The 12,207-nt window shown below is 36.5% G+C and overlaps 1 protein-coding gene across 3 annotated transcripts in view; it reads left to right on the top strand.

Moving 5' to 3' along the window:
- Positions 1-9,562, top strand: part of ICE1 (interactor of little elongation complex ELL subunit 1) — a 42,260-nt gene extending 32,698 nt beyond the window's left edge. For all 3 annotated transcript variants that reach the window (XM_064705087.1, XM_064705086.1, XM_064705088.1), the window contains 4 exons: positions 665-855; positions 2,010-2,116; positions 3,029-3,127; positions 4,052-9,562. In XM_064705087.1, coding sequence (XP_064561157.1) covers positions 665-855; positions 2,010-2,116; positions 3,029-3,127; positions 4,052-4,233 — 579 coding nt within the window. In that variant the 3' untranslated portion in view covers positions 4,234-9,562. The remainder of the gene's footprint in view (positions 1-664; positions 856-2,009; positions 2,117-3,028; positions 3,128-4,051) is intronic.
- Positions 9,563-12,207: the final 2,645 nt, after the last annotated feature.

Genomic DNA, 12,207 nt, shown 5'->3' with positions numbered 1-12,207 from the left:
AAGGGAGCATGGCTGGGACTTGGAGATTAATTCTGTACCACCTCACATCATTACCAGGGATGTGGGGAAGGGAGTATTTTCCAGGGAGAATGAGTCCCTTCCAGGCCAGCATAGCGTGGTGGAGGGAGAGGTTGTGTACGTTTGTTTCCATGTGAATTGTTGGTCTCTCTTTTGTACCCTCCATCATTAGTATTTATTGTTATTACTGTTTGTATTTTTATCTCATTGCTGTTTCCAGTAAATTGTTCTTCTCTCAACCTGTGATCTTTATATTTTGTGCCTCCAACTTTCCTCTCCATCTTGCCACAGAGAAGAGGAAGGGAGGGGAGGGAGGAAGCTAGCCGTGCTAGCACTTCTTACCTGCATTGAGAGAAATGAAAATCCCCAGATTGTAGGAGGAGATGAGAGAGTGGGTGTGAGATCTGTGTTTTTTCTTGTTTGGGTATTTTTTTCCCAAACTCTCCTTTTAGTAAAAGTGTCAGGAAAAATACCTAGTACTTGAAGGTTTTGGTTTATGTACTGTGTTTGTTTGTGCTAATTCAACCCAAAAGTTGGATATATGGTGTAAGATGCTGTACACAGTCAGTATCAAATATTTGTAAAGAGTTTGGTTCTGGGCTGGTAATTTTTTATGCATTAAGATAATTACCTTCTAAAATTCCAGAGTTCATCTTTAGATGCTGGTATTATGGTCTCAAACCTGCTTTTAGAAATGCAATCATGTACAAAAGTAGAATTTCACCTGCATGAGCAGTATGGAGAAGATCTCAGTGAAGATGCTTGGCAGTATATATTTGCTGTTGATTTACTCTGCTCTCATATGAAGTGGGATTGGACACATGATAATGTTATAAGGTATTGTGGTATTGTGTGATCATGACTTTCAAATGTTTTCCTTTGTGTTTTTTTCTGAGGTTTGTTTTGGTGGTGTTTTTTTGTTTCCCAAATTCATTATGACTTAGCTTTTAACATAATAAAATGTTGCATAGGTATTTAGAAAATGAGGATGTTTCAGCCTGATGAGACCTAGATTACTATGTATGTGTGCATTATTTTAAGATAGGAGAAATGATCAATGAGGAAATGTAGTATGTTATGGTATTGTCCCAAGAACCCTGTTAGAGCCATTCTAGTAAAGAATTGCTTTCAAAATAGCTGTATAAGATTTTGAGATTGTCTGTCAGTGAAGCAAAGTGATTGTCTTCTTCTAAACGTACTTGTTGAATTCCCCTTCCCCCACAGTAGAAAATGAAGGTGGAATTTCTGATATGAAAATAACACTCCTTCCATGCTGGAAGTGAAATATATCCATACTCATTAATGTATTATCTTGATTTCAGTCTGATTTTAATTCTAAAATAATTATAATACTTAGAGTCAGTGTCTTAAATTTTCTTTGAACCTAAAATCCAGGATATGGACTGCTACCATACTTAACCTTGTTTGAAAGACTCCATTTTGACTGCTACACTGATCTGACAGCCTTGATTTTCTATATAGAGGTTACATGACTTAGGAAACATTTGTTTATCTGTGACATAACATAATAAGTGATACTTATAATCATTGTCTTGTATATAAATTCCATACCTTCAGATAGTAAAGAAGATTTTTTTTGTTGAAATACTTTCAAAATTAATACAAATTAGCTTCAGTGAAACATATGTAGTCTTAATTAAAACCATATCAAGGTGATTGTCTCTTGAGTTGTGCTGGTAATAGGTAACTAGGTCTATCAGCATAATTTTAAGGATTAAAAAAGTCTTACTTTGGGTCATTTTAGGTTTAAAAACAAGCATCATATCCTACTTGTAACATACAAACTGAATTTTCAGTCATATAAGATACTTACGGAACATATCAGCATGACATTTGAAAGCAACCTGATTTCATATACATTTGTTAAGTCAGTCTACGTGAAGTTAGTAATAGAACAGTCATTTGTGTATGAATACTATAACTACCACTTCATGCAGTATGAGATTTTCAAATTAATTTTTCTTTCACAGCAAAGTGCTTTGGCCTTCTATGGATAACTGGATAAAGAAGAGAAAGGGGCATGAAACTGCTCAGTCAATTCGTGATAGTGTTATAGCATTGACACTCAGGCTAATTGGTAAGTAATCTAAATTCTTGGTTGAACTTCTCTTTTGTACAAGTAGGTCTTTATGAAAGTGTCAGGCCTGTCTGGAAAGGGGGTTGAAGTGTTATTGAATTTTATTGGATCTTTGTGCAGGTATTTTCTGTTTATCAGCCTGTGGAAAGAAGGTACTTAAGTTTTCAGAGATGTCATACTGATTCATCATAACAAATACCAACATGTTTTATGTATTTAAAATAAAATTATCTGTAGCCACATATAGAATCATAGAAATCCTGAGTTGGAAGGGATCCACTGGGATCATTGAAGTCCAACTCCTACCCTGCACAGGCCAGCCCCAGGAATCACACCACATGCCTAATGCATCTTGAAATCAGACAGGATTGGTGCTGTGACCAGTTCCCTGAGGAGCCTGTTCCATTGCCTAACCAACCTCTGGGTGAAGAACATTTTTCTAACAGCTAACCTAAACCTCCCATGACACAGCTTCATGCCATATAGTTTCCAGCAAAATGTATAAAATGTGGGGTTTTTTATGCCATAATAAATTTAAGTTAGATTAATTTATTTGGGATCTAGGTGGCATTTGATGTAAATATATATAATTTGAGTTTCAATAAATATTTTCAGTATGTAGGCTATATGACAGGGTTTATTTAAAAAATTGCATTCTTTCTGAGTTTTACACTTAAAAATTTTAAACCTATAGGAGGTTGAATCAATCTGATGAAAAATGCCTTGGGGTCTTTGGTTACACAAGGAATAAGACAACTGTTGTTCCCAAGACATCATGGTAACAGGAATTTTTTGTAGTTAAAATTTGCATTTTCTGTTGATACTTCAACAGACAGACAGTTGGGAAGTATAAAAGCTGGGAAGTTGACTGTCTAAATAGTCAGATATGTAGTAACACTTTTTTCCTTTCAGGTCGATTAGGACAAATAGGTTTGAAGGAAGGCTATCTTGCTGCAGTGAAGAATATTAGTTCAGTAATTGGACTGTTTGTGCAGCATGCAAAAGAGGAAGGTAATGTTCTTTTAGAGGAACTTGAGTGTAACATCCACAATGTGAAGTTTTGCAACGCCAGAATATAAATTAAGGCACACATGGGAAAACGGCCTGCTCTTGCAGTTTTCATTAGTGTATAACAGGTCAAACAGTTTTCAGTTTGTGTCTCTTTCTGTTACAAAGTTAATGAGCTATTAACAGTATTACCTTCTGTTTGAGACAGAGAAAAAATGTGAGATGGTTTCAGACACCTTGGAATTGAACTGTTTCATGTAAGAGCCTGTCAGCTGCATTAGAGATCACTTAAAGGGTGATCAAGTTAAGATCACTTGAAGGGTGATTCTGACTTAAGCAGCAATAACTAATTTTTTACCTGAGCAATTTATGCTGAAGCTTACTAATAAAATTGTTGTATTGGGAGAAGGACAGTTCAAGGTACTGATGAGATGAAACAAGGCAGTTACAGCAGCAGAAATCCACATTGTTAAGTTACTCTGGATGTTAAGTACATTTTGCAGTGGAGCATTTGTTATTGTTCGAGAGCTGTTTTGAACCACCTGTATAACTTCTCTTCCTTGCAATCTCAAGTTCTAACTTGGTAGTGTATGATGTGCAGTGTATGTCTGTTTTCTCTGTAAACCTGACTGCTTTCTTAAGTCTGATTACTCTTAACTAAAGTCACTAGATTCTCAATTCCTGTATGCCCTTTGAGTACTAAAAAGTTGCTGAATTGAGAAAACTGGAAAGTGTTAGTATAAAATGAGATGTTACAGAATTTGTGTGCATGTTGTCATCTTTCTACATTATGGTGTTAGACATCACAACTGTTGATGTGTTTTATTTTCAGTTCTTGAATAATAGTTTCTATAGATTCAAGATTCCCTAAAACATTTTTGCTTATGAAAAAGTTTCTATAAGCTGATTTTTGTTAACTTTTTGCAGCTATTCCTTGGGGTGTGCAGCTGGCAGCCGTATATTCACTATGTGACTTGGGTTCAAGCAATCCAGAAGGTATTGTTGAGGCCATCCATACCTGGAGAGCAAAAGTTCATGACAACATCCCTTCTGCTATCACAGATGGCATAGCTGAAATCACCTCTCTGTGTGAAATGGAGCTATACTAAAATGTAGGGAAGTGGACTGATCTAAAGGAAAAAGTGCTTTACCAATTAAGCAGTAGTTGGTTCCAGTTAAAAACCATACCAAGTGGTGTGTCTTCTTGTATTTCATGCTTTTAATAAGAATGTCTGATCATACAAAGCAAGGTCAAGTATTTTATTTGGCTTTTCTGTTTAAAGGAAGAGTTTTTATAAAATAAACAAAAATACTTGCTTTTCCTAGTAGCTGATTAGTGATCTGAAAATGAGTGCATCTTGAACTCCTGATATATTTCTGGTTTGATGACAATAAAAATCAGTAACAGTTTTCATTTTTCTACCTACATCAGTTTGGAGTATGGACTATTTGACAGAATATTCAGTGTGACTTGAAAACTTGGCTCTGTTATTTTTTACCATTTTTTTTAAGTAACCATTCAGATAGCAGAGCATTCCCCAGATTCTGCTTCATTTTGCTTGGGTTATCTTATAAACTTAATTTAAAATACTTGTGGAAAACAGGTAGGAATTTACTTTATTTGTAGCCATCATGTATGGAGTAACATACTAAATATCTAAACTTGTATATATGGTGTACTCTGATGTGTCTCACATTTGATATTTTTTCCACTTGGAGAATTTTGTGTATGTAAATAGAGAGTTGGTTAAAAAAAAGTTCATGTTCCTAATGATAGCTTCACTATACTCCGTTTTTATATCTTTCATAATAAAAGAGATGAATACTATTGTGTTCTTGTTGACCTTTTAAATAACCCAGAGTTAACTGTGTTTCTAGCTTATAGAAATACTGTTTTGGGGGGCAGCAGGAAATTGTCTGTTGAGGTAATTTCACTGGATGAATTGTCCATAACATTGCAGTTCTGGTCATCCCTCCAAAAGTTTCTGGTATGCTTTAGAGGCTTGGGAAGTAGATTCAAAAAACCATTGAAAATTTGTATTTTCACTCTGTGGTTGTGCCCATGTGAAGGGGGTGAGCTTTGCTAATGCAGATTCTTATTGTAATGGGACCTAGCTTCTTACAGAGTTTTGTGGTGCTGATATGCATTGTGATTTTTGTGCCTCTTCTAAGTATGACTACCAGTGGAGTCTCCTAGCCCTCTGTGAGTTTCTCTCCTCTGAGGTGAAACTGTGTAGAGCAAAGTGGCCATTGATTTCAGTTGCAGCTATAGCTGCTTGCACTCTGGACCTCAGTGAGCTTACCACAGACAATTCAGTCAATGAAAAATAATCTAATAGAATTGGTGATACCTGTGCACAATAGGCATTTCTACAGATGTCTGTCATGAAGGCTTCCAGTTTGCCTCAGGTTGAAACTGTATGATGTCTGGGACTCTGCCCATTTTGGTGATTGTGAAGCCTTTGAAGATTTTATGTGTAGCCTTCATTTACTCTTCTTGCACTAAAATGAGTACAAAGTATCTGAAGTGGAAGAAGTCAAAAGAAAACACAGGTTGACAATAAAAGAAAGTATGGATCATAAATCTGAAAACTAAAGGAAATGGGAAACAGAACAAATAAAAAAACAAAGTAGGAAACAAAGTGAGTAGAGGATCACAGATGCTTCAGTGCAAAAATATTGCAACCCAGAAATCTTCATAGCAAATAGAAACACCCATTTCCTTTAGAATTAGTATAAAACGCTGGCATTTGAAGTATGTGAGATTCACAGGAGAAATATCAGAATTTTCCAAGCAAAAAAATATAAAACTATACTAATTTAAAACCAAATGAAAAAAAAATTCAACCTACCCTCAAACCATTTTCATGAGAAATATTCTGCTTATGTAAGAAAATTTTTTGTGTGTACTGGAAACATATAACTGGTTTTAATTCTCTGTCCCTCTCTACTGGCATGCCCAATCAAACTGCATTGGAATAAGTAAAATTAGAATAATTGATACTCTGAAGGTGTTTGCTTCTGTTAAGTACTAATCACTCATCATTCATCAAAAATACTTGTAATTCCCACACACAGTGTCAAATTTACCATATTTAAAAAGCTATAAAATGTTGATATCCATAAAGGATAGTATTTTCAGTATATGGAATGCTTTATCCATCTCAATATTTGTTCAAAATACTAAAGTCCCATTTTGTTCAAAATAGCCATTAAAACAGGGATTTACAGGTTTCTATCATCATTTGCAGATTTTTGCTTTTTTTTTGTTCTCACACAAATACTGAGTGTATGGCTCGTCCAAAACTATGTGTATCAGGAAATGTTCAAAGTTTCACTTCCTCCATGCCTTCTCATATTCCTAAACTAAAACATGAAAAACTGTCTTAACTGCCAAGACATTACTGTCAACAATACAAGGCTAGACAAAATGCTAACAGTCAAAATTCATGTTAGATTAAAATACTCAGCTCTAGCAGTTCTCCTGACTCAAATACAGAAGACAGTAAAAATCTATAATAGTTTATTTATAAGGGTAATTCTGACTATAGGCTTCTGAGTTCATAACAGTATCATTCGATACTTGAAAAATCCCTGATATGTATTGACTCCAGGAAAAGAAACTTGTCATAAATATTGGAGAGCAGTGTAAGTTTGTCTATGTGTAGATGAACAGGATACTGGAATAAGTTGTTAAAGAAAAAATTTATTTATCTATTTTTCTTGTTTAGTTGCTTTCTTACTAGAAGTTATTTTTAGAGTGTCTGAATCCTAACATGTTGTACTGGCAGAATTATTTGATTGTTTACTCAGTCATCCATTGCTGGAATACAAATTTTGGACATACATACCTTTTATTTAACTTTGTTTCTACAAAAAGTAGCATCTTTGGGCTTGGCTATGTGGTACGCCACTAGAGTATTTTCCAGGATGATTTTGCCTCTCGACCTATAGTAGGAAATATTTTTCAGTGTGAATTATTTCTTCATAAAATAAAAAAATGTTGGACTCTAGACTGCTTAAAGTTAATCTCTAGTTATTTTATCAAACCCTCTGATACTGATGTATGGTCTGTCCTAGCTTCTGCTTTCGCCTGCCTGTTTTGAACAAAAAGGATTTCTTATCTGGACACTAGAATAAGACCAAAGCAGTTGCGAGTTTTCCAGTTTGAAATGACTAATGATATTACATGCTGTACTCTGTTTTAATTAATGAAACTGCATGTATGAGTGGAAACCAGTCCAGAATACCTGAAGATTTGTTATAAAGAAGCTGAAATTACATGGTTAAAACACTTTGGAGTATCACCATTTAGCTTACATTCTTCCCACTATACCTAATTTTTCACTTCAAGAAAAGTCAGAGACTACTCTCAAAAGATGGACAAATTAGCAAGAAGGATTTCTTCAGAGACAGGGTTTGCGATTACACTGTTACTGGCCTGAATAGGCTGAAGTCTTATTTTGCAAAATTCTGAAACTCGTTTAACTGTTCAGGAAATCCATGAAATGCTAATGATTTTGGGTGCTCTGAGCCCATCTATTGCATTCAATTTAATGCAACTCACATTATGAAATTACTTTTTGGACTATTTAATTTGAAATTTTGAAAAAAACATTCTGAAGTGTAATAAAACAAATAGGTAGGTAATGGGAGTTAGAAAGAAAATAAGATATATATTTATGCAAATGGCCTGGAGTTTGATTATTTTTAATTTTAGTTTCAAATTGCTCAAATTCCTTCAGCTGCCACATCATCCTAGAGATGTCTCAATGTTTGCTACTGAGAATTGCCTGTTTTCTAAATAAAACCTGCATCTTGTTGCCATACTTTGACTAGAATAGAATGAATTCTGACATGGTTTAAGCATCAAGTAGGAGAAAGCCAAGTACTTGGCGCAACTTGTCTCCTGGGGCTTCACATACAGTTACAAGCCTGTCTCCAAAAAGCTTTTGATGGTCACAGAATAACAGAATGAACTAGGTTGGAAAAGATTTTTAAGATCATCTAGTTAACCTATGACCTTACACCTCCTCATCAACCACTAAGTGCCATCTTTTTTGAACTCATCCAGGGGTGGTGACTCCACCATCTCCCTGGGCAGATGACTCCAGCACTCAATCACTCTTTCAGTGAGGAATTTCTAACATCTAACCTAAACTTACCTTGGCGCAGCTTGTGACTGTCCACACATTCTGTCAGTTGTTGCCTGGGACAAGAGATTGACCCTCACCTGACTACAATCATCTTTCAGGAAGTTGTAGAGAGTGATGAGGTGTCCTGGGTTGGCAACATAACCCTTATATCTCCAACCGTCTGTTCTATTATGCTGAATAATAAGCTTTGCACCTTTAAGACTTGTTCTGAGAGCGAGGGAGGGGAGAGAAGAAGCATGCAGTTTGTTTTCAGACACTGTACTCTTCCATATGCCCATGACTGGACTATGTTGTCCGCAGATGGACAGACTGCAGGACAGAGTTCTCCTTTGCTTTTAGTTAGTTATAACTAGCTGAGGCAGTGAAGTTCCCTGGACTGTGGTTTGTCTTTTCTTTGGACCTGTTTAAACCTGCTCTGGACTGAACACTGAGAGGAGCACCGGCAGCTCACACCTGTGGCCCACCAGGCCGGGCCTGGGCAGCGGCATTTCCAGTGCTGGAGGGACTGATAAGAGACTGAGTGAGCCAAGCTACAGCCCACTAAGGGGACTTTTTGGAGTTTGTAATTTATTTTGAAGTGGCAAGAAGTTTTATTGTTTAATATTGTTCATTTTTTGTACTAGTGAATGCTTTACCTATTAAATAAACAGCTTTTTCCACTTTTCTCCAAAGAAATTTTTTTCCTGAGCCAGGTGGGGGTGGGGCTGCTTGAATTTGCTTTCTATTTGTTTCTAGAGGAAACACCTTTAGGGGTTTTTCTCCCAAAATTGCCCAATTGTCTTACCCTAAACCAAGACAAATACAGTTATTAACACTCAATGTGGGGCTCCAGAAAGTGGAAGAATCCTGTACTATTACATTTTAGTTGTACTTACTCTATATATAACGCCAATATTCTCCCTAACACATAGTTTTTACAGTACAGGAACACAGAATAGCTATTTTGCTAACCTCTGTAATAATGATTTATAGAGAGTTTACAAAAGTGTAGGAGAGACATTCTGTGCTGTTTTTGTGAGCCAGAAAAGGCCTCCTGAAGATAAAGGAAAGCCCCATATCTTTTCTGAGGAAGACACCAAGGTTGTCTCCATGGAGACGTGATGAAGGAGAGAAAGTTAAGAGATACAGACTCTAGCTGGCTCAAAGAATGACATGGCTCCTTGGTCACCCACTGAGGACTTTGTTTCTTTCCTATAAACAATGAGCAGTGAATGTGTATGTTGGATGAATGTAAATATCTTGAAAAAGTATAAAAGCAACATGTTGCTGTAATAAATCTCTCTTGCACCCTTCTGATGGAGTTGTGGTACTTTGTACTATGTCGTGCTCTATAACAACACAAAGGTACCAGATTCTGGTCAAGATAAGTATGGTTTATGGTTTATTCATCCTACACTGCATCCTAGTTCCAATAACATGTTTTAGGAGTTTATTAGTAATTGCACCCAGTTTGTTAAAGGAGGAGCAGGGGATGAGGCTTTTCAGCCTTTCCTTTCCTTTTTATTCCTTCGAATCTCTTAAGTCACTTTTTAAGAATATTCAATTTCCCCTAAATGTTAAAGAAACCACCTTCTTAATATTTAATCTAATAAAGTTCCTCTATATAGTTTACAGCTTGTTTAGAGTGAGGGCTGAGATGTCCAGAAGAACTGATGAGACCCCTGACCCAGAAACAGACCCAGGTGTAGAAAATCCTGAGCTGAGTGTTGTAGACAAGGAGAGAGAATGGGTCGAGCCCTGAAGGAATTTTCTGATCCTCCAGCCTGGGAATTTTCACATGAACAAATTCAGAACCCAGATGAAGTATGGAAATATCTAAAAGAAAACTGTCATGATGACTCTGAAGAGAAAAAGATCATGGCAATAAACTGGGCCCTGGCCTAAGCCACAAACTGCTAGATACTGTAAGGCAACAGATAGAGGCAGAAGAGCAAAGAGATAAATCAACAACTACTCCAGTCACTCAGACTACAGGCAACACCCCAGCTACTCAGGTTGTAGCTAAACCAGACAGTGAGCCTAAGCTCGCATCTAAACCAAACAATGAGCCTCAACCAATACCTGTTTCTCCTACCATGACAGGCGGAAAACACACATTTAAAACCAATCAACCAATAGAAAATGATGATCCAAAGAAAAGACCCTCAAAACCAAAAACAAAGTCAGAGAGGTCACTCTTGAGTCCTTTTCCCTATAAGACCTTCATAACCTAAGAAATAATTACATTCAACGACCTGATAAATATATAATTAGTTAGTTAGTCCATCTTTGAGATGCTGCAGGCAAGGCTACAATTCTGGATGGTACTGAAGTGAGGCATTTGGGATCCCTGTCACATAATCCAGTTATCAACCAAAGAATAATGAAGGGAGCTGACTCTCACAGTCTCGGGCACAGATCCTGAGAAGTGTGTGACAAAGACATCTGTGTGCTGACAATCTCTATATACAACAAACCTAATAGAAGACCGTAAAACAAGAGATTCCACGCTTGAGAGAAATGGCAGTAGCAGATACTGTCTTCTCAAATAACCTAGATACGGTAAATCCAGACTTAGTACCTATACATCTGTGATGTTGCGAAAACTTATATGACTTAGACCACAAAGATACACTTCTGCTTTAGCAATAATGAAGTGGGATGACAGGGAGGAGACCGTACTTAATATGGTGAAGAAGCTCCAAACATGCAAATACCGTACATAATCCAACACATACAAGAATCACCGCTTTAAAAAGACATATGTAGAAATCAAAATATGAAATAAAATCACAAAAAACTCAGAAAGAAGATTAAAAAAGACCTTCTCCAAATCTTGACACTACAGATCAGAGGTTCTAGTACCACAAATAAACATCCCGCAGATAGGGAGAGAAGGTACACCTCATGAGCTGAGCTGTAGTTCTTCCTGTGTAAAGAAAACATAAAGAGATAAGATAGAAAATCTACTGCTACTTTAACACAATGGGTGTGTGAATTAAAAAACAGGAAACTCAGAGAAAAATTCCACCAAAAAAAAAGCAGCTCCAGTAACCCATAACCAAACTGCCATGTATTATGATAATGACAACATCTGATCCCCTCAAAGGACCTCCAAAACATACGTCCGGGGGAAAAAACCAAGCTTAGAGAAGCCCTGCCTCTAGCCAGGGAGAGGCAAGGAAAAACTGTGGGTTTTAGACTGTGTAGATTCATTAGCCTAACATATCAAAACCACAAAAATATGAAGCCTTAGTAAACAGTAGTGCACCATGCACATTAATCCCATCAAAACCTGTGGGGGCAGAATCTGTTTCTATTGCTAATGTGACAGGAGGATCACAAAATTTAACTTTAATAGAAGCTAAAGTGAACCTGACTAGAAATAAATAAAAGAAGCACCCTATTGTAACCAGCCCAAATGCCCCATGCATTTTGGGTAGAGACATCCTCTGAAATAAGTATTTCAAAGATCCAAAGAGACTCAAGTGAGCATTTAAGATAACAGCTATAAATACAAAAGATATCAAGCAATTAAACTGCTTACCTAGACTATCAGAACCATCTTCAATAAGACTCCTGAAAGCAGAAGAGCTACGAATACCAATTGCCACTTCAACAATACACCACCAACAGTACAGAACAACTCAAAATACTGTAATCCCCATCCACAAAATAATCTGTAAACTAAAAATCCAAAGAGTAGTCAACAAAAACCACTCACCCTTGCACAGCCACATTTAGTCTATACACAAATCTGAAAGAAAATAGATTGACTGTAAACTATTGTGCCTTAAATGAAACAACTCCACCATTAAGAGCTACTGTACCAAACATATTAAAACTCCAATACAAACTAAAGTCCAAGGCAGCAAAGTGGTACATCACTATTAACACTACCAATATATTTTTCTCTATTCCTTTAGCAACAAAATACAAGCCTCAGTT

This window comes from Zonotrichia leucophrys, chromosome 2, assembly GCF_028769735.1.
Source record: "Zonotrichia leucophrys gambelii isolate GWCS_2022_RI chromosome 2, RI_Zleu_2.0, whole genome shotgun sequence".
Lineage (NCBI taxonomy): Eukaryota > Metazoa > Chordata > Aves > Passeriformes > Passerellidae > Zonotrichia > Zonotrichia leucophrys.
Note: the sequence above shows the minus strand (reverse complement) of the source record. Positions and strands in the feature narration are given on the sequence as shown.